Source organism: Haliotis rufescens, unplaced genomic scaffold (assembly GCF_023055435.1).
Source record: "Haliotis rufescens isolate VD_foot unplaced genomic scaffold, xgHalRufe1.0.p SCAF_1, whole genome shotgun sequence".
Classification (NCBI taxonomy): domain Eukaryota; kingdom Metazoa; phylum Mollusca; class Gastropoda; order Lepetellida; family Haliotidae; genus Haliotis; species Haliotis rufescens.
The window spans coordinates 77204866-77228400 of NW_025963779.1; the positions used below are offsets into that span (position 1 = coordinate 77204866).

At 41.3% G+C, this 23535-nt stretch overlaps 1 protein-coding gene across 3 annotated transcripts; it reads left to right on the forward strand.

The window, feature by feature from the left end:
* The first annotated feature begins 1452 nt into the window (after positions 1–1452).
* LOC124147853 (solute carrier organic anion transporter family member 2B1-like) lies at positions 1453–23159 on the forward strand. 3 transcript variants are annotated; one of them, XM_048401260.1, is made up of 10 exons: positions 1453–1710; positions 9035–9753; positions 11259–11345; positions 12197–12394; positions 17098–17262; positions 17537–17714; positions 19154–19286; positions 20519–20673; positions 21383–21447; positions 22114–23159. In XM_048401260.1, exons 2-10 carry the CDS (start codon positions 9036–9038, stop codon positions 22365–22367), a joined length of 1953 nt encoding a protein of 650 aa, XP_048257217.1. In that variant the 5' UTR covers positions 1453–1710; position 9035; the 3' UTR covers positions 22368–23159. The 3 variants fall into 3 exon arrangements, with proteins under 3 accessions (XP_048257217.1, XP_048257225.1, XP_048257227.1); XM_048401268.1 differs by having other exon boundaries at positions 1453–1688; XM_048401270.1 differs by lacking the exon at positions 1453–1710 and adding an exon at positions 4154–4260.
* Positions 23160–23535: the final 376 nt, after the last annotated feature.

The following is a 23535-nucleotide window of genomic DNA, read 5'->3' on the forward strand; positions in this document are numbered from 1 at the left end:
AACAAACCATATGAAATCCAAACCATTCAGCAAGCAATCAGAAACGATATGCCTAGTTCTTGTCGGAGAGATGAGACTACCATTATAGATCATACAATTGACCCTTCACACTGGAACGGGATGACAGACAGTAGAGTGAGTGAGTGAGTATGGTTTTACGCCGCTTTTAACAATATTCCAAAATTGATCACAGCGGGGGACACCAGAAATGGGCTTCACACATTGTACCCATGTCACAGCAAAATGACAAGTCCATAAACACAATGATTGAGTTAATTCTTTTTTGATAAACGGTAACATAGTGAAGAATATTGGCAACGGAAAAGATTGTGGAATTCGTCACCAAGTGCATTAGTGTTTATAAGTGATCTTCACGAGGTATACCTGTCCATCTACCCGTCTCTATTGGCAATTTATGGTTACATATACGGAAGGATAGTAAAGGTTGAGACAGACAGGTTCGAGGCAGAAGTAAGTAATTTTCAAATGATGGGTAGTCTTTGATATATCGTAGTAATTCCCTTTTGAAGAATTGACGACACAACTTCTTCATGACTGTATTTACTGAAAGGTATTCTCAAGTTGAATAAAATGTACGCTTTGTCATAATCATCAAGGGAATCAAACATATACGTAAGACCACATATATCAAAGATGCTTTTTATATGACTAAGATATAGAAAGTGGTGTCCTTTATTTTATTGTGAATTATCTTAAATATTAACATAGAAGATGAGATGTTATTGTTTTTTTGTGAATGCTGACTCAGATTACACCTTTACGTAAATTCTTTAAGCATTTTTTTATACTGAGCAATTCTCGCCCGCGTTCGCCATATACCATAAAGTATGGCGTGGACCGTCTTATACCTGCAGCTAATTCTAAGAATTTTCGATGTACCTTTTCGATTATTGGTGTTACGAAAGCCCCATATTTCAGAACCAATAAGTAAAATAGAGACAACAAATGCATCAAGTGTTTCCATAAGGCAGTCTAGTGGTAAACAAAAACACAAAAAAACCATATGAAATCCAGCAAGCAAGCAAGCAAAACCGACATGCCTAGTTCTTGTTGGAAGGATGAGATACCCATTATAAATCATACAGTTGACCGTCACACTGGAACGTGATGACAGAATGCGTGCCAGGTGTGTCCCGAGTCTGTACCATACACGTATGTTTACCACTGAATATTGCTTCAGGATAAACACATGGGACTTAACTGGGTCAATGTTTTTTTTGTTCTTCAACCATTGTATATACAGTATTACTGTCTAGACTGCCGGGAGATCGGGACGTTACCTATTTGGTTTGAAATACTAGTAAATCACAGCACCGGGCCCACAGCAAGACGGCCACGTGATATTATACATCGTGGTCCTCTGAGCGTACGTTGTGTAAACTCGCTGTCACCGTATTACTTAGGCGCGATCAGGGCTGTATTTGTCTGTCATAAAATGAAACATGGATATGGCATAGAAGTAGCGTTGGTAAATGCTTTGCCACTAGCAGTTGATCATTGTGGTAAAACCTTAATCCACGTTTGGGGCTTGACATGGACTAGGATTGGCCTATATTGAAATCGTTTACTAACTAAAGCAGGCATGAACTTGGTAGACTTGTGTATAAACAATCAACACAAACACCTGAAGACATTCAACGTGACTTGAAACGTGACGGATGAACGAGGTGTGTATGCATTTAGCATAAGGTGAGGAGAGTTTTCTTACTGATCCTGACGTTTTATGTTGTTTTGAGATGCACATTACTCACAATCATGTTTATCACGTGTGCATATTATTTACACCAGGATCAAATTTGCATCATGTCTGGAGTAGGTGCAAATGTAAATGTAGATTTGCGCTGGATGTATGTGTTGCAATGGGAACGTTTATGCCCACGTCAGAAAATAATTAAAATATACCTGTTGATTTGCGAACTACAAACAACCTCACAACAGGTCTGTGATCTGAAGTTGAAGTCAGTATACAGCAATACTAACTTTTATGCGGACATTCAGAGCTGGGCGGACGATGTTTTCTTTGGGTTTCAAGGTGTCAAATATTTGGCTACAGATTAAGTCAAACACATGTTGCTTCATGTGAAGTTTTCTGTAAGGTTACTCTTCGACTTTGATTTGAAAACAATCTTTTCAACAGACTGATGAATATGTGTTGTCTTTCACTATTAAAAAGCTAAGTTTCATGTGAACGCATAGTAGTTTTAAGTATACACATGTGCAAAATTACTTACGTGAGTAAATGTTGTGCATGTGAACGCGGTATAACATGAGACATTAAGTAAACTTAGACTTTTGTAATTCCCATGTTCACCAACTTCCTTAAATAAAAACGTATTTCAGTTAGGGCTGGAACGAGTCCAAATTTACTACCCGGGTACCCACTCCCCTATTACCCGACCCTACCCGGGTACCCGCTGTAGGTCTCAGGAGATGTCTCAAAATGTCCGATTGAGAATATTTTGAACATAGCCCTGGCAAAACGTATTTAGATACATGTATTAAACAATCTGGTCATTCATACACTGAGGCTGAATTAAGTTGTATCTTTATTCAACCATATGAAAATTCAGAAGGTATGGGTGCATAGTCAGAAAGAAATGCGAACTATAGTGACTTGTAGTGTAACCATAGAGTTCTAGATGATTTTTGTCATTAAACAATATATCACGTGACTAACGACGGGTCCGGGTAGTCCTGTCGGTACCCGGGTCCTACTCAGTACCCACCCGACCCGGGTACCCGAGTTACCCGTCCCAGCCCTAATTTCAGTCGTGTTGGGGAAACGTGGATTGTTTCAGTGTGAAAACAAAACAAGTTACTACCTGACAAAACTTGCAACAATCTGGCAATCATTAATTAGCCTCCATTACCCCGTACAGTACTTGTCACGAACAATATAACGAACCGTATTGTAGTTGTTTATCAAATTTAGGGCTCTTTGAGAGAACGTTATAGTTATTTAAAAATTGGACCTTGTAGCGTTCTATCATCTGACGAATGTCAACTGACATGTCAAAACACTGGGTTAGGCAATCAGTCACCACCCTGTAATTCAACAAGCCATTACACGACCCTACATCCCGCATCATGCTGTTTCACATGGCAGTATAAAACAAGCTCAAAATTGACAATCTCCTAGTTTTTAACTCCGAACAAACTTGGATTACGAATTGATGTATGTCACGCATCTGAACTTATGACCTGGCTAATGAATGCTCATGAGAGAAACTTTACTTAGTCGGATGTACAATGACGGGAATACGTCGTGAAATGGGTGAGATGAAATGGGTAAGGTGAGATTGGTGAGATTAAATGGATGAGGTGAAACGTGTGAGATGAAATATGAAATTTTAAGGTGAGATGGTGAGATGAAAATGGTGATGTGAAATAGGTGAGATAAAATGGTGATGTGAAATAGGTGAGATAAAATGGATGAGGTGAAATGTGTGAGATTAAATGGATTAGGTGAAACGTGTGAGATGAAATATGAAATTTTAAGATGAGATGGTGAGATGAAAATGGTGATGTGAAATAGGTGAGATAAAATGGTTGAAGTGAAATATGTGAGATATAATGGGTGAGGTGAAATGTTTCAGGTGAGATGAAAATGGTGATGTGAAATAGGTGAGATAAAATGGGTGAAGTGAAATGTGTGAGATATAATGGGTGAGGTGAAATGATAACGGTGAAATAGGTGAAGTGAAATGGGTGAGATGAAATGTTTAAGGTGAGGTGGGTGAGATGAAAAGGGTTAAGTGAAATGGTTGAGGCGAAATGGATGAGGTGAAATGATTGACGTTAATGGGTGAGATGAAATGGATGCGGTGAAATGGGTGATGTGAAACGGGTGAGGTGAAATGGGTGAGATGAAATGGTTGAGGTGATATGGATGAGGAGGAATGGGTGAGATGAAACAGGTGAGGTGAAATGGGTGAGATGAAATGATTGAGGAGAAATGGGTGAGATGAAACGGGTGAGATGAAACGGGTGAGGTGGAATGGGTAAGGTGAAATGGGTGAGAGGAAACGGGTGAGAGGAAATGGGTTTAACGTCATGTACAAGATCATTGCACTTCTTTTGCGAAAACAATTGCTGAGTTTGCATGATTTTTTGAGGCGTTGTGTTACCCAGCAGGTCCACAGCGTTAATCAGTTTGAAATCCAGGAGCACGAATATAGCACTGACAGACGAAGGCCATATATAAGCGGGTCTTCTTGGGATGAGAACCCGTTGTTAGAGGTAAGGACATAACTTGGGTCATTTCCACTAGGGCTGGGACGGGTAACTCGGGTACTCGGGTCGGATGGGTACTGAGTAGGAACCGTGTACCCACAGGACTACCCGGACCCGTGGTTAGTCACGTGATGTTTTGTTTAATGACAAAAAATATCTTAAACTTTATGGTTACTCTACAAGTCACTATTGTTCGCATTTCTGTCTGACTATGCACCCATTCCTTCTTACCTTTATAGGTTTGAATAAAGATAAAACCTCAGTCAACTTCAGTTTATGCATGACCAGATCGTTTTATACGTGTATCTAAATACATTTTACCAGGGCTACGGTCAAAATATTCCCAATCGGACTTTTTACACCCAAGTCTTGAGACATATAGCGGGTATCCGGGTAGGGTCGGTAATAGCATGGTGGGTACCCGGGTAGTAAATTTGGACTCGTCCCAGCCCTAATTTCCACCTTGTGGTGCGCAGTCAGCAATGTCACTCGTTTGTCCATGAATATCAAACGTTATGCAACGAACATTCAATGGTTCTAAAAAAATTCTTACTGTCATACATTTATATATTGTGTACAGTTTGGGCATAAGGTCAGGGATATTTGTACGGCCAAAATCTCACGTTGACATTGGATAAATAACCTCCGTTCACTATTGCCCCTCACGTGTGGCCTCTTGTGTGTGGACGACATAACTTGGGTGTAGGGTTCGGTGTCAGTGGACGGAGACGCGTTGTGAAATGCCACGTGTTGTGTTGAAAAGTAGTTCAATAACGATTGGGTCCAAAAACTAACAGCGACCACAGTCCCGACTCACCTATTGTGAAATCAGACTGACACTTTTATGACTGTGCAGATATTAGGTCATAGTGCTGTGAGAGAAGTCGGTTTAATCGCATATCCTCATTTTTTGAGAGTTTATAACATTTTACCTGCTGTCCTTACACAGATGTATTATCATTTGTTCACATCTTTTTTACTCATAGAGATGAAAATCAGTGGCTTCACCGGCAACAGTGTCTTAGACATGAGCTTTGAAACCGAAGTTTACCTTAGACGCATGTTTATTTCCTTACAGTCTTTTGCAACTGTGATACTTATTTTTTGTTATATTCGCTTTATTCTTTTGGTATGATCAACAGTGGTGTTGTTAATTACCATCTAAATATATATGTTGTTGTGAGGAAAAGATGGATTTGTCCTTGTACTGTCATCAGTGTTTGAACCATTTATCTATCCTTTCAAAGTTACTGATATTTCTTTGGACCCCAGGCTACAGAAGGCAAGGAGATATACGTATCTGTTATAATCTCTTACTGTTATTTCAATTTGATGCAACAGAGTTATATACTGAACCGCAAAAGAAACGTCACCCCAAGTAACATTGCATGAAAAGTTGTCATATAAATATCTGGGTAATTTTTGTAACATTTTGTAAAAATTAACAATACCTTGTCCGGAAAAATGAAATTTGATGATAAAAAACAAAGCAGATGACAAAAAACCGATCGCCCAAACGCATCACGGCAACGGCCATAGTAACCCGATGCACGTCAGTTCCGTGCAAATTGAAATGCACATGCGTTCCCCCATTTCTTGCCCTATAAAATCCACCCAGATCGGATAACATTCATTCGTTATTGAATTGCCACCACATGCCAAGTTTGACAAGAAATCAGCGACATCAAGCCTTTGGACGATTGCAAGCTGGACAAACCGCCCGGCAAGTAGCCAATGCATTTCAAGTCCACGTAAGGACCATATACAGGCTCCACTAACGGTACCAGATCACCAATACTACAAATTACCGACCACGTTATGGAAGACCAAGGGTCACCACCCGACGTCAGGATCGTAAGAGTGTGCGACAGCATCTTTAAGTTTACTACTGCGGAAACTGCTCGACAGACCATGGGGACACACCAGCGACACATTAGTGCGGACATCGTGCGTCGACGATTGACGATCAGACACCTCCACTGTCACAGGCCACACCGAGGACCCATTCTGACACCACGTCATCGCCGGGTCTTCGGTGGGCAACACAGCACCAGCATTGGCGCCACCAGCAGTGGAGAAGAGTCCTCTTCTTAGACGAGAGCCGTTACTGTATCTCAACAGCAGATGGCAGAGAGAGAGAGTCTGGCGACGCCGTGGGGAACGTAATTCGGACGCTTGTGTTGTTGAGAGAGACTCTAGGGTTGCTCCGAGCATCATGGTGTGGGGTCGAATTGGTCTTGCACAGAGGGTCGGCCCTGTGGTCTTCCAGAACATCGGTCCAGGGAGAGGCAATGGTGTCACAGCAGCTCGGTAAATTGATCAAGTCTTGAGACCACACGCCATACCTCATTTGGCACGTCGCCGCAACCACCAGTTCCAGTATGATAACTCCCGTGCCCACACTGCGAGAGCAACAAGAGACTTCCTCCAGCAGATTGGCATCAGAACCATGCAGTGGCCTGCCCTCAGTCCCGACGGGACGAGCCTCAAAGACGACTGAATGACATCCAACCAAGGCCGACAACTGCAGCTGAACTGCGTCAGGCGTTCCTCAGAGTGTGGGCTCAAGTGCCTATGGCCTTCATCAACCGCCTAATCCATTCAATGTTTCGACGTTGCACGGCAGTCATCAATGAAAATGGCGGACACACGAGATACTAACTTATGAAAGCCATTTTCTCAAAGACTTGTGTTGTGTTTCACTTTAAGAACATTTGACACTTTAATTTCAACCTTGATGATCAGTTTTGCCAAGTTTCATCTTTTTAAGATGTCTCAAAGTATGTTTACAGTGTTTGGACAAATAAGGTTTTTCATATATCTATCCATGGTGACGTTTCTTTTGCGGTTCAGTATATTTACTTTGACCTTGACACCTGGATTGATCCTCATTGGTAACATCGCCAATGCTGCCTAATTGACAATTTTGCAAAACCATTTTTTCTTCAACTTAACAAACAATTTGTCTGGAGTTGCATATTGCATATGGAATTTAGATATAATCCAAACTCGGTACAGTTGCTGTCCAGTATCAGAATAAAAAGAAAGTCTACCCAACTTGAGTGCTTCACGACTAGGGGCGTCTATTACCTCTTGAATTGGGTCGATGATAAGATAACAGTAGTTGCATTCGAAATCGGGCTTTCATGGTTCCATATTACTCTAAAATGAAAAAATAATAATCGTATTTTGTAAATTATTCGTGAAGATGTAATGCAACCCTCGTTCAATGTAAAATTCGTTCATTCGCTTAAAATGTAAATGAATTCGTCCAACACGTTTTTTAAGGTATACCCATTTCTGTTCTCAAAGCTACTTCCTGAGAACAAATTGAGTTTTCTTACTTCAACATGTCTTTCAGTTTTGAATAAGGTTTGTTTTTATTTAGGAAATAGGTTTTTATGAGCAATATCATTTTTATCTTCTGTTGTAAAGATGATGATGTCGGATTTCAGTGTATATTTTGCACAATTTTACTAAACCCTTAAATAATACAGAAATGATAAATATTGTAACAGTATCCGGTAAAGTATATATTTTAAGTCATGTAGAGAAATAGTAAACATTACAAAACTGTGGACAAGATTTGTGTTCATTTAACCTAGATGTATGTCATGTAAATTGCCGCTATTCTAAATTTTATCCGTTCAAAATGGAGGGTGTAATTCAAATCTGCCGTACAGCGATTCTATACCGTGGTTTAACACTTTGGCGAAATCAACAGCACTGTTATTGTGCTGAAAATAAATATGATCAGGTCGAATCTGATATTCAAACCCACCATAGTCCTGTGTCCCCAGGGTCACTTGGCACACAGAGATGTCCCTATCTCTCTGAATATACGATTAGCTGCGGTAACAGAAGCTCTGTGCTGCTATTTGTCAACATTGTGTATTACAGACGGGTCGATCCTGGTCAGCCTTTTATGTACATATGTCATCGCGTCATAAAGATCAGTGTGACCTCACTTGCTTGTCAATTCACAATTGACACAGTTTGTACTTCCAGTTACCACACTGATTGTCATAGTTTGCAGTCACACAAATACTTCACCGAAAATAATTTTGGATAACTTGTGAACTTATAACGATAAATTCGGTGCAGGTGTCAATAGCGCGGTGTATGGGTTTACAAGGGGACCATTTGTGTTCCTCGGCCTCGTACTGTACAAGATCATTCAGCCCGTCAAATCCCTTACACACCGCTATTGACCTATGTAACTCTCATGTCGTCCGTGTAAAATTATAAAATATACGCCCCTGTCTTCCTTGTGGAAAACAACATACAATGACGCTCTGTCCTTCTTCTGTAAGATAAAATGCAATGACGTTCTTATCTGCCAAGTGGAATGGAGAAAATGACGCTTTGTCCTTCTTGTGTAAGATTAAATGCAATGACGTTCTTATCTTCCAAGACAACATGCAATCACGCTCTTATCTTTCTTGTGTAAAACAACATACAATGACGCTCTGTCCTTCTTGTGTAAGATAAATGCAATGACGTTCTTACCTCCAAGTGGAAGATAGAAGACAATGACGCTTTGTCCTTCTTGTGTAAGATGAAATGCAATGACGTTCTTATCTTCCAAGACAACATACAACGACGCTCTCATCTTCCAAGACAACATGCAATGACGCTCTTATCTTTCTTGTGTAAAACAACATACAACGACGCTCTTATCTTCCTTCTGTAAAGTTGTAGTGTTCTTGTGTATATTTCAATATATATGAAATAAACACGAATTGAAATTTAAATTAAGCAAACTATTATGTCATTTCAGAATGGCGACAGAAAGGAAAACCCAAAGTGGACTGCCTGTTCCGAAAGTGAAATACGAACTTGACTTAAAACCGGACGAGACCTTACCAAGGAAACCGCCGAAGTCATGTGACGTGGACACGAAGTGTGGTATAGGGGCATGTACTCCTCACAGCCTCCAGCGCTGTGCAAACATTGCGTCCTTCACAGCAACAGCAGGAATGGTCTCCCTTTTTCTTCAAACTTTGTCAACATATATCTCCACCCAAATCACAACCCTTGAAAAACAGTTTGGTTTAAGCAGTACCGACAGTGGGTTTCTCGTAAGTTGCAATGACATCGGGTTTCTCTCCACAGTTCTATTTACCAGCCATTTCGGGAGGAAAGGGCATATACCTCGAATCTTGGCAGTAGCCGCGATAATCTATGGAATTGCAGGAATTGCTTGCAGTCTTTCACAGTTAATTGAACCCATGTCTCTACCTAGCGGCATCAGCGGCAGTAATTCTTCGTCAGACGATGGCGAGGAATATCTGTGCACACAGAAGGGAAGTACCACGAGACAGAACGAGACATACTCAGTCGCCGACACACATTCTTCCGGGTCCAGTCAATGGGTGATATATATCATCGCTACTAGCCTCATAGTTCAGGGGATGTGCAAATCGCCCAAAACGCCGTTGTCAGCGTTGTATATTGATAACAACGTAAGCGACCAGAAAAAAACAGGATTGTTTTTGGGTGAGGAAACATTTATTTACAAAGCATTAAATATTATTAAATGGAAGAAGTGAGTGTAGTTTTTATATAATCGTTGTTAATATCTATGCAATAGTACCCTTCAACCCCCAATGCTTGTGTAAGAGGCGACTAACGGGATCGGGTGGTCAGGTTCGCTAACTCGGTTGATGCATGTCATCGTATCCCAATTGCGTGGATCGATGATTATAATGTTAATCACTGGCTTGTCTGGTTGAGACTCGATAACTTACAGACCGCCGCATGGCTGGAATATTGCTGAGTGCGGCGTTAAACAAACAAACAAACAAACAAAAAACTTACACAGCGAAGACCATGTGAGACCAACCAGTTTGAAGACCTGACACATCAGACTTCTAAGCCAAGTACCGAGTTATAGGCCTTGGTTCAGTTCCTGACACTGGTACAGACAAACCCATCTTCGAATCTACCGACAGCTACACCCTGGACCTATCCACAAAAACTTCACTTTGCATCTTTTTCACAAATAGTTACTAGTATCTTGTGCGGTTGTACTGCCCTTGGTCCGATGCGATGCATGCATTACTTTAGCCAAGGCGTATCTTGCCGTTCACTTCCGCGAACAAACTGATCTCGCTAAAACATTGATCATATTCACAATCATATTTGATTTTTTCATGTTGTTTTTTTACAGGTAGATGACGTTTCAACTTTTATCCGACATGTAATATTCACGATGAAACAGTGATATTAAAGCGATAGGTGTTATCAGAAACTTATATCATGACGGCAACACTATCTTTCTTACTTTATTGTGTTTGGAGGAACAATATAGTACTTTTTAACAGTATATAATTCAATAATTCATAAGATGCAGTAATAAGTGAATTTTAATGTGAAGATATCGAAGAGCGGTTGCTATGGTTTCTTCGTACGTCATCAAGATTGAATTTACCCTTACAAAACACCCTGGTGTTGCTTAATTATTGTTGCCAGTGTAGGTAGTAATGAAATATAGATATCTATATTAAAAGCCTGGATTAAAGTGCCATTTGACCCTGTTCATCTAATGCAGGTGGTAATCTTGATGTGTTCACAGGTGTGATGACGTCACTGACGCTGTTCCTCTAATGCAGGTCGTAATCTTTATGTGTTCACAGGTGTGATGACGTCACTGACGCTGTTCCGCTAATGCAGGTCGTAATCTTAATGTGTTCACAGGTGTGATGACGTCACTGACCCTGTTCCTCTAATGCAGGTCGTAATCTTCATGTGTTCACAGGTGTGATGACGACACTGACGCTGTTCCTCTAATGCAGGTCGTAATCTTTATGTGTTCACAGGTGTGATGACGACACTGACGCTGTTCCTCTAATGCAGGTCGTAATCTTTATGTGTTCACAGGTGTGATGACGACACTGACGCTGTTCCTCTAATGCAGGTCGTAATCTTTATGTGTTCACAGGTGTGATGACGACACTGACGCTGTTCCTCTAATGCAGGTTGTAATCTTCATGTGTTCACAGGTGTGATAACGACACTGACCCTATTCGGCCCTGCCTTGTCGTTTGCAGTTGGAGGCGTATTCAGCAGGATACCTGTAGACCTGAAGGGTACGGTTGTAGTCCCGCCCAATAGTGAGTGAGTGAGTGAGTGAGTGAGTGAGTGAGTGAGTGAGTGAGTGAGTGAGTGGACTATACTTGATGAAGGACCATACTTGATAGAAGGACCAACGATTCACATTGTCGGGTCACGATGTCACTATTAGCCAGTTCAAACATTGCAACCATCCGATCCTCGTTTGTCATCCTCGACAAACACAGGGTGTTTTTCAGAGCCAGATTTCCTTATAGGATGACTGTGATTAAGTGAGCAAGTGGCCTTATAGATATGCTATGGTTCACAGTCTGGCAACCATCTACAGTCTAGGCCTAAGCGCGTAATCAATGCTCATTTCGAACTGAGACGCATTCTCTGCATGTAATCATTATCGATGAATATGATGTAACAGGAGACAAGATGATTTTGAGTCAAACTTGCGAGTGCTGCCAATTTACCTGACCCTAAGTCCCCTTTAACGCCGTTACAACATGATAGTGACTGCTAACATGAAATGAAAAGTGTTTAGAAGTTGTTTGATTTTGGTTACAACATTCAAGGCCTTGGTAAAGCTTTCAAAAAGTTTTATGGTAGACATGTATAGGACATTTCCAAATTTGACGCCATCAGTGACAAACATGATGTCCAATGCGATTCCCCTTTTTGACTTGTACCATATATTCCCGTGTTTATTCAGGTGAACAATTGACATGCCTTTGCATGTGTTTCTGACGGATGCCACCGGTTGATAGTGATTTATAACACATTCTCATGATATAGTCGGAATCGTACAATCGACATGCAGAGATATCTGTTGGATATGGAAATGGTGTAAGAAGGTGATTTGGGTTAATATCGTCCCCAGACACGTTACTGACGCAGACAGACCCTCGCTGGATTGGGGCGTGGTGGCTGGGTTTCTTGGTGTTCGGTTCCATTGCCGTGGTGCTGGCTCTCCCCCTGTTCTTCTACCCCCGGAGAATGAAGACGTCCTGGAAAGAGACAGAAACTGAGGCTGACGATCATGAACACAAGGAAGAAAGTTTATGTGAAAAGATTAAAGGTACAAATGGTCCGATGGAGGTAATCGAGGTAAATTTGGTTCTCAATAAGAGGTGTTGGGTGTCGGTGAGTGGGTATATGGTGTATCGTCTTGTGTATGTGTGTGTGTGGGGTGGGGGGGGGTGGGGGGGGGGGGGGGGGGGGGGTGGGGGGGGGGGGGTGATGTTGATGTCGATGTTAAGTGTCGACAACCGATGTTGACAAGGTTTTTCGGTTTGGGATTGGAGCTACATTTAGGTTTTTGGTTGGGGTTTGTAGGGTTTGTTATAATCCCGACCTAAAAGTAGATTTTATGTGTGACCTTGACCTTGTGAACTTGAACTACTGTATAGATTCTTTTCAGACTTTGTGAAAACTTTATATACCCAAACGAGGGGTGCAGTACGATGTTTGAGTTTTAGATGTGTATTTTCTGAAAAAATATGATGTTTTTCATGTATTGAACTTAGAATGGTTTTTATTACTTCAACATCTGTGTGTATGTGTATGTGTATGTACATTTAAATGTATGATTTGGTGTTATTAGTTTGGGTATAGAGAGTGTGTGTTATTGAATTAGGTATTGAGGGTTTGTGTTATTGGTAAGAGAATAGAGGGTTTGTTTGTGTTATTGGTTTGGGTAAAATTTGACTTTTCAAGAAAGCCAAAAAGTGCCCATATCCTACAACGTCCTTTCATTCCAAACTAATTCGTAAAAAAAATATTACAAACAAGGTTCACCGTTTGAAAACACGGTTATCAACAAAGACATGTACGAGTACACTGGTATCGCTAAGCAAACAAAGCGAGCATACATCTCAACATGACCGACTTTTCAATATAATCACTCCAAACGTCACTCTAACCCAGGTCAAGCATGTTTGAAATGGGCCAGGATTTATTAAGATACGTCATGCATGTGAGAATGTCGTGTCAGCATTAATTCTCAAGCACGGACATACAATAAATATATGCATGTGTCTCTTGGCTCAAGGGCCGGTAGGGTAGCCTAGTGGTTAAAGCGTTCGCTCGTCATGCCAAAGACCCGGGTTTGATTCCTCACATGGGTACAATATGTGTGAAGCCCATTTCAGGTGTACCCCGCCGTGATATTGCTGGAATATTGCTAAAGGCGGCGTAAAAACCATACTCTCTCACTCCCTCGGTCATGTCATAATCGACGAATTTTTCTATAAAAATGGAAAGGATTTTGTCGCTTGTATTTACCTCTACAGACATGGAACTATATTCTCACTATATAACTATATATGTTGTGTATCTAATCCTACTATATCACGTGTCCATTTCATATATGTCAAAGGTCAAGGTCATCTTTGAGGTTATTGTGAAAAGTATCTGTTTCACTGAATATGTTTCAATGATTATTGACATTGGAACTGTATAACAAAGATAGACCTCGGGAATTATTAGAGGTCTAAGGGACCGAACAGGTGACATCCTAGGGGCGGGGGCTGGGCTGTTGTATCGAGATCAGATATATTTTTCTATTTAAAACTATGAGCCTGAACTTATAAAAAAACCACCTTGCAACAATGTAATGTAACTACCACGTGTAACGTTCGTGGCATATCTATGTCAAAGTTCAAGGTCATTTTTGATTTTGTGAAACGTGGTTGCATCACTCGTCGCCAGTTACCGTTGCACGTTTACTTGTAAATCCGTGATTGATTGCTGGATCTTAAGAAGTCGTCGTGGTTAAAGTCATGTTCCTGAAGGTAACTGTGTTACAACGTTTGATGTTACCAGTCGTGTTACAACGTGTGACATTACGGACTGTGTTACAACGTGTTACATTAGGGACTGTGTTACAACGTGTGACGTTACTAGCTGTGTTACAACGTGTGACATTACTGACTGTGTTACAATGTGTGACATTACTGACTGTGTTACAACGGGTGACGTTACTAGCTGTGTTACAACGTGTGACATTACTAGCTGTGTTACAACGTGTGACATTAGGGACTGTGTTACAACGCGTGACGTTACTAGCTGTGTTACAATGTGTGACATTAGGGACTGTGTTACAACGCTTGACGTTACTGACTGTGTTACAATGTGTGACGTTACTAGCTGTGTTACAACGTGTGACATGACTGACTGTGTTACAACGTGTGACGTTACTAGCTGTGTTACAACGTGTGACATTACTGACTGTGTTACAATGTGTGACATTACTGACTGTGTTACAATGTGTGGCGTTACTGACTGTGTTACAACGTGTGACATAAGGGACTGTGTTACAACGTGTGACGTTACTAGCTGTGTTACAACGTGTGACATTACTGTCTGTGTTACAACGTGTGACATTACTGACTGTGTTACAACGTGTGACGTTACTGACTGTGTTACAACGTGTGACGTTACTAGCTGTGTTACAACTTGTGACTTTACTAGCTGTGTTACAACGTGTGACATTACTGACTGTGTTACAACGTGTGACATTACTGACTGTGTTACAATGTATGACATTAGGGACTGTGTTACAACTTGTGACGTTACTAGCTGTGTTACAACGTGTGACATTACTAGCTGTGTTACAACGTGTGACATTACTGACTGTGTTACAACGTGTGACATTACTAACTGTGTTACAACGCGTGACGTTACTAGCTGTGTTACAAAAAGTGACATTACTGACTGTGTTACAACGTGTGACATTACTGACTGTGTTACAACGTGTGACATTACTGACTGTGTTACAACGTGTGACATTAGGGACTGTGTTACAACGCGTGACGTTACTAGCTGTGTTACAATGTGTGACAATAGGGACTGTGTTACAACGCGTGACGTTACTGACTGTGTTACAATGTGTGACGTTACTAGCTGTGTTACAACGCGTGACATTACTAGCTGTGTTACAACGTGTGACGTTACTGACTGTGTTACAACGTGTGACATTACTGACTGTGTTACAACGCGTGACGTTACTAGCTGTGTTACAACGTGTGACATTACTGACTGTGTTACAACGCGTGACGTTACTAGCTGTGTTACAACGTGTGACATTACTGACTGTGTTACAACGTGTGACATTACTGACTGTGTTACAACGTGTGACATGACTGACTGTTACAACTTGTGACATTACTAGCTGTGTTAAAACGTGTACATGACTGACTGTGTTACAATGTGTGACATTAGGGACTGTGTTACAACGTGCGACATTACTGACTGTGTTACAACGTGTGACATTACTGACTGTGTTACAACGTGTGACATTAGGGACTGTGTTACAACGTGTGACATTACTGACTGTGTTACAATGTGTGATATTATTGACTGTTACAACTTGTGACGTTACTAGCTGTGTTACAACATGTGACATTACTGACTGTGTTACAACGTGTGACATTAGGGACTGTGTTACAACGTGTGACGTTACTAGCTGTGTTACAAAAAGTGACATTACTGACTGTGTTACAACGTGTGAAATTAGGGACTGTGTTACAACGGGTGACTTTACTAGCTGTGTTACAACGTGTGACATTACGGACTGTGTTACAACGTGTGATATTAGGGACTGTGTTTCAACGTGTGACGTTACTAGCTGTGTTACAAAGTGTGACATGACTGACTGTTACAACGTGTGACATTATTGACTGTTACAACTTGTGACGTTTCTAACTGTGTTACAACGTGTGACATGACTGACTGTGTTACAACGTGTGACATTACTGACTGTGTTACAACGTGTGACATGACTGACTGTGTTACAACGTGTGACATTACTGACTGTGTTACAACGTGTGACATAACGGACTGTGTTACAACGTGTGACATGACTGACTGTGTTACAACGTGTGACATGACTGACTGTTACAAAGTGTGACATGACTGACTGTGTTACAACGTGTGACATGACTGACTGTGTTACAACGTGTGACATTACTGACTGTGTTACAACGTGTGACATGACTGACTGTGTTACAACGTGTGACATTCCTGACTGTGTTACAATGTGTGACATTAGGGACTGTGTTACAATGTGTGACATTACGGACTGTGTTACAACGTGTGACATTACTGACTGTGTTACAACGTGTAACGTTACTAGCTGTGTTACAATGTGTGACATTACGGACTGTGTTACAACGTGTGACATTATTGACTGTTACAACTTGTGACGTTACTGACTGTGTTACAACGTGTAACGTTACTAGCTGTGTTACAATGTGTGACATTACGGACTATGTTACAATGCTTGAGGTCACAGTGTTGCAACGAGTGACGTAACTGACAGTTTTACCATGTGTAAACGATTTGACTGTGTTACAATGTGAGAGCTGTCTGACTTTGTTAAAATGAGTGACGTGCATTTTGTATTGAGATAAGATATTTTTCAGCAATAGCTACAGACCAGACAAATTTTTGTTTTTAAATTCAGCTATGAACCTGGATCTTTTAAAGAAAAACACCTTGCAACAATGTAATTTTTGTGGCAGGCAACTTTTTTTAACAGGCGATAAAATTCATGCCACTACCCACACCCGCACCCGCACCCACTCCCACTCCCTCTCCCACTCCCACTCCCACTCCCACTCCCACGCCAACACCAACACCAACACCCACATCCACATCCACATCCACATCCACACACACAGAATATCAAATATCAATATGTTCTTTACAGGCCACCGTGAAAGCCTGAATATTGCGTGGAGTAAAACAACTTCAGTGTCCTGCATGTCCTCCTTGTTGCAGACATGCCGGCGTCGGTGCTGCGGGTACTGCGGAACCCCATCTACACCTGCTCCTTGTGCGGCATCACTTGCATCAACTTCACCGTGGGCGGATACGTCGCGTTCGGCCCAAAGTACATGGAGACAGTGTTCACGATTCCATCTTGGCAAGCTAACGTTATGCTAGGTAGGACTGGGTTCAGTGACAGTTTAACGTGACTTTTTCTTATTTTATATTTTTCCTCTTTTAATACAGTGCAGAGTGTAGAACATTCGTCAAGCAACTAAACTAAAACTAATAAGTGAACACTGATTTCATACTTGATAGAGTCACTGGTTCAAATTGTCCTGTGTAATGCTAGTACCCGGCCCTGACAATCTGCTTTATGGGACGTGGCGAGGTAAATAGACACGACTATTTATTCAAGCATTAAAGGAAACGTTCCGTCCCACATTCACAGGCGTGCAGGCCGCTGTCTCCCTTGGCCTGGGAACATTCCTAGGTGGATTCTTGACGTCAAGGTTCCGCTTGAATCCCCAGGGATGCCTCAAGTTTGTCGTGGGGGCGTGTACCGTGGCTGTCACTTTGGAAGCACTCAACTTCATCTTCGGTTGTGAAAACACGAAAATCAATGGACTGTTAGTGCGATCTTACTTCATATTTTCAAACAAACAATTTTGTTTCAATAACATGCAGAACAAAAAACACTGTTTCCCCAACATGCACAGCGTAACAACACTGCTTCCACAATGTGGACAACGCAACAACACTGCTTCCACAATGTGCACAAAGAAACAACACTGCTTCAACAATATGCACAACGAAACAACACTGCTTCCACAATATGCATGGCGTAACAACACTGCTTCCAAAAGGTGCACAACGTAACAACACTGCTTCCACAAGGTGCACAACGCAACAACACTGCTTCCACAAGGTGCACAACGTAACAACACTGCTTCCACAATGTGGACAACGTAACAACACTGCTTCTGCAATGTTTACAACGTAAGAACACTGCTTCCACAATATGCATGGCGTAACAACACTGCTTCCAAAATGTGCACAACGTAACAACACTGCTTCAACAAGGTGCACAACGTAACAACACTGCTTCCGTAAGGTGCACAACGTAACAACACTGCTTCCACAATGTGGACAACGTAACAACACTGCTTCTGCAATGTTTACAACGTAAGAACACTGCTTCTGCAATGTTTACAACGCAAGGACACTGCTTCCACAAGGTGCACAACGTAACAACACTGCTTTCACAAGGTGCACAACGTAACAACACTGCTTCCACAATGTGCTAAACGTAACAACACTGCTTCCACAAGGTGCACAACGCAACAACACTGCTTCCACAAGGTGCACACCGTAACAACACTGCTTCCACAATGTGCTAAATGTAACAACACTGCTTCTGCAATGTTTACAACGTAAGAACACTGCTTCTGCAATATTTACAACGCAAGGACACTGCTTCCACAAGGTGCACAACGTAACAACACTGCTTCCACAAGGTGCACAACGTAACAACACTGCTTCCACAATGTGCTAAACGTAAAAACACTGCTTTCACAAGGTGCTAAACTTAACAACACTGCTTTCACAAGGTGCACAACGTAACAACACTGCTTCCACAAGGTGCACAACGTAACAACACTGCTTCCACAATGTGCTAAACAGTGGGCTAGCAGTGGGCTAGCACTAGAGGGCCGGCCGGCATTAGTCCGGGCTATTACAAGCAGTCACACAAACACGTACACACACTCCGCTAGATAAGTGCAATAATCTTGAACGTGATGGTAAACGCCAATTCACCTCACTTCACGAAGACACAAATCTTTTTAATCGTCTTTTCCTTATGTTCACATATACCACGATGCCAACGTTGAATGAGGCCAATATAAGCTGGACTTAATTTGAGCGACATTAATAGTTAAGTGTTGTTTTTTGTCTATATGTATGTAAGGTTTTGTGTGTAATGTAATGTTTTGGGGAGGTAAAAAAATCGCGTTTGATCTAGGTATTATATTCTTACATAGCTATTCACTGATGTTTTACTGTTTAGATCCATGATGTCAGGCAACGCAACGGCTGACTGTGACTGTGAGGGGGTCAGGTTCCTGCCTGTGTGCGGTGCCGTCTCCGGAGAAACGTACTTCTCACCGTGTCACGCGGGATGTCGCGTCCAAAACGAGACAGTGGGTTCTCACTTTCTGTTGCTTTCAGACACAGTCAAGGGCGCATCCAGCATTATAAAACATCCCCCCCTCTCTCTCTCTCTCTCTCTCTCTGTGTATATTCTCCTTCTGGATCTTTGTTTGTTTGTTTATGCTAACGCCGTATTCTGCAATATTCCAGCTTTATGAAGGCTGATTGCTATCATGATTAACGGGGTACAATTACACGCAATTAACCAAGGTGTCGTTGTACAAAACGATATTTGAGCTAAGGTGATCGTAACTCCCAATACCTTACGACAGACTTAGGGCTAAGGTTGTTTTGTACAACGGCACCCATGTCACCAAGCATGACCACTCGATCCATTAAGCAGCATCTTACGACCAGCATATCCTGCGTAGGATCAAACCCGGAATGCCCACGAGGGAGGCAATAATTTGACTGATTAAAGTATGCAAGACATACATCACCGGTATTATTCCTTTACAGCTCTCCAGCTAAACCCCAAATAAAGATACATTAGATGATGAAATACTATATCTGTCTGATGTATAAAATGTGTATGTCTCTCAACTTAAATAGTATTGTATCCTGGATCTAGTTTTAGTCTGATTCATTTACACTGTTGCCTTCAGAGTTAGACAATTAAGAGCAGAAACACAATTAAATAGAACATTTGTCCATTCTTGTCTAACATGTGTATTTCGTGATTTTTGCTACGTAACAACTTTGGGCGGTCTCTAGATGAGATAACATTCTTTCTGAGAGAAAAGACAAATTCCGGTATAAAATCGTATGGTAATTAAAGTAAGTTTTGGCTTTTTAAGCAAATATATTTTTTAATTAGCCTTAAAATGGGCATGCCCTAATAGCACATTTACCAGTTCATATTTTAGTATAACATCGTCCCAGTGCCGTGGGCAGAGTATATTCCTTGTTTCTCTTAATGGGGATCGGGTGGTGGCATCCTGGCAATTGCGTGTCATGATACCCGATCGATGAAACTGATAGCTGTCACGATGTCAGTCATTTGTATGCTTGACCCACCTGGAATACGCATGGTCGCAGCTTGAGACGTGCAAAACATTTACAAGGTAGTATAACTCTTACTCGGTGCTTTCGTAATCAACCATTTGAATATTTATGAAACAAATTGGGCTTCTGAGACTTGATTGGATGTATCAGGATTTATATCGAGTTAACCAGCATTCCAGCGTTCGAGTCAACTGTAGTCACACTGTTACATCTTCAGGCTTATGTCGACTGTTCCATGGAGTCGGAGGGTGGTGTGACACCAGGCCAGTGTGACTCCGGCTGCCCCTTCCTCTACCCATACATCATCACGACGGTAGTCTACGGGCTGGTGGGGACGTTGACAATCATCCCGGCTTATATCATCATGCTGAGGTACAGTAGGGCGATACAAAAATACCGTACTCTGAGACCAGAAAGTATTTCAGCTACAGATAAAAAAAACAGATATTTGTTTTAATTTAAAAAAAATACAAGTCTAAATATATTTTTTAAAAAGGCTGTTTTTTGTGGCCGACAATTTCTTTATTTTTTTTTAACAGTTTTAAGCATAAATATATTTTTTTCGGGTACAATCTTTTTGGTCGATAAAATCCAATTGATTGGTAGTGATTCATAAATGCATGCTTATAATAAGCTTGTAGTCGGAAAGGTAGAATGGACGTACCCTGCTTTTAGCAGGGATTTCAGATACTTTTCACCTGTAGTTTGCCTTTTACGCCCAATGGAGGGGGCACGGGTGGCCCAGTCGTCTAAGGCGCCGCCATTCGCTGTGCAGAGTTGCGTCCCTTAGGCACGCCAGAAACCTATGATTGTGGGTTCGAATCCCGATTCTAGGTTTGCCACATACCCGTGCTCGTGCTCGTGCCCGTGCTCGTGGGTTTCACCGAAGTGGTTAAGGTCTGAGACCTGCATCACTTCGGGCTTTCCTCCCACATTAAGCTGACACGCCGTGATATGACTGGAATACTGTTAAAAGCGGCGTTAAACCAAACTCACTCACTCACTTTACGCCCAATGCATTCTGTTTCGGCGAATCATCAGTTGTTCTCTGGCGTTAACGTTTTATCGCTTCTACTTACAGGACTGTTAGAGACGACGATAAAGCTATGGCTATTGGGATTCTCAGTTTTACAATATCTTTGTTGGGTAAGTAGAGTGTATGTATCAATGTTTATCGACGACCACTCGAAATCATCGCACGTGTCTTCATCGATAACGTCGGTGGAATAAAAATAGAAAACGGTGATACTTTTTATGTTTCCATTCGCCAGTTTACCAGTTGAGCTTAAGTGATTATGGGTTTAAGCCGCTTTTAGCAATATTCCTGCAATATGACGGCGGGGGGACACAATAATGGGGACTTGAACTATGAACATCACATAGCACCATTCTGGCTTTTTGACATGGCTCTCTTTGACAAAGATACATATTATTGACGACTTATAAATATTTACAATATCAATTATCAACTGTTATTTTATTTTCTAAAAAGCGTTCGATGCGATGAATTCCAAAATGAGTTTATATATACACATTTCCCATTGGATCTATTTTTATCTGAACGACTTTATGCTTCTTATTTGTCATATGTAAGAAAATTAAGTACAGATAGAAAATACATAAATTCCCTGAAACTGGCTATGGTACTATGACATTCTTAAATCTGTAAATAAAAACAGAAATTATGAATATGTACCAATCTGTAGACTTTTCCTCCGTAACTATTTTGGCGAATGATTTAGCTTGAGAAATATAATCTTAACTTATTGTTGATAAGGATAGAAATAAATAACAACCTTTTTATCACTTAAGGTTTCTTTCCGGCGCCAATTGTGTATGGCAAGGTGATCGACACGACCTGCAAACTCTGGAACTTCACGCGCGGCGCGCGCGGCTCGTGCGCCGTGTATGATATTGTTGATCTGCGCATGAAGATGATTGGCATGAACGTCGGTCTCCGCACAACCGCATGCTGTGTTTTCGTAATTGCGTTTTTGATTGCCCGGTTCGAAATGAAACAGAGTGAATTATCGGGTAACAATGAAACAATTAATACACGTCTTTGAGAAAAGAAGTCCTTCTTCAAGTTGATGTTCACTTATTATGGGTATAGAGTGTTTTTTTATACAGTCACTGTGAAGGGAATATTTCGGCATGACAAAATTAATATTTTTACAAAAATCTACATTGGAATGTTGCGTTGCTAATGTAAATTTATATTCAATCAAAAGGTAGTTTAATCATTAAATGCGTTTGATATATTGTTGTGTACATCTGTATGTTCGTTTGTAGATGTAAGTGTGCACTGATTATGCAAGAAGCTCATAATACAACCAAGTTTTGTTTGTTTGTTTGTTGTTTAACGCCGCACTTAGCAATATTCCGGCTATATGACGGCGGTCTGTAAATAATCGAGTCTGGACCAGACAATCCAGTGATTGACATCATGAGCATCGATCAACGCAACTTGGATCGATAACATGCATCAACCAAATCAGCGAGCCTGACCACCCGATTCCGTTAGTCGCCTCTTACGACAAGCATTGGGGATGGAAGGGTACTATTGCATAGATGTTAACAACAATTTTATAAAAACTACACTCAGCTTTGTAAATAAATGTTTCCTCACCCAAAAACAATCCTGTCATTGTCCCCTTTTATAGTCTATTAGGGCAAGCATGGGTTTCTGAAGACCTATTCTACCCCGGATCGTCACGGGTCTACAACCAAGTGGTTTCAACAACTCTTTCGTTTTCATATTTTCATCCTTTTAAGTTCAAAATACATTGGCCATATACATTGTTGTCAAATTAAAAGTCTATATAACATTTTTGTGAAATAAAATAATAATCTTTCAGCATGCTGGACTTGCTTTTCTCTTATTTAGATTGATTTGGGTTTCATAAATATACCTGGGGGCACGGGTGGCCCAGTCGTCTAAGGCGCCGCGATTCGCTGTGCAGAATTGCGTCCCTTGGGCACGCCAGAAACCTATGATTGTGGGTTCGAATCCCGGTTAGCCCCGATTATGTTTCTAGGTTTGTCCCGTGCTCGTGGGTTTCCCCGAAGTGGTAAACGTCTGAGATCTGCATCACTTTCCTCCCAAATAATCGAGTCTGGACCAAACAATGCAGCGATTGACATCATGAGCATCGATCCACGAAATTGGGATACGATGACATGCATCAACCAAGTCAGCAAGCCGATCACCCGATCCCGTTTGTCGCCACTGAC

Excerpts from the sequence above, each read along its gene's own strand:
- LOC124147853 (XM_048401260.1), top strand. The coding sequence starts at position 9,036 with ATGGCGACAGAAAGGAAAACCCAAAGTGGACTGCCTGTTCCGAAAGTG. Across the intron at positions 9,754-11,258 it reads AAAAACAGGATTGTTTTTGG|GTGTGATAACGACACTGACC; the intron begins GTGAGGAAACAT and ends ATGTGTTCACAG. Across the intron at positions 11,346-12,196 it reads GATACCTGTAGACCTGAAGG|ACACGTTACTGACGCAGACA; the intron begins GTACGGTTGTAG and ends TATCGTCCCCAG.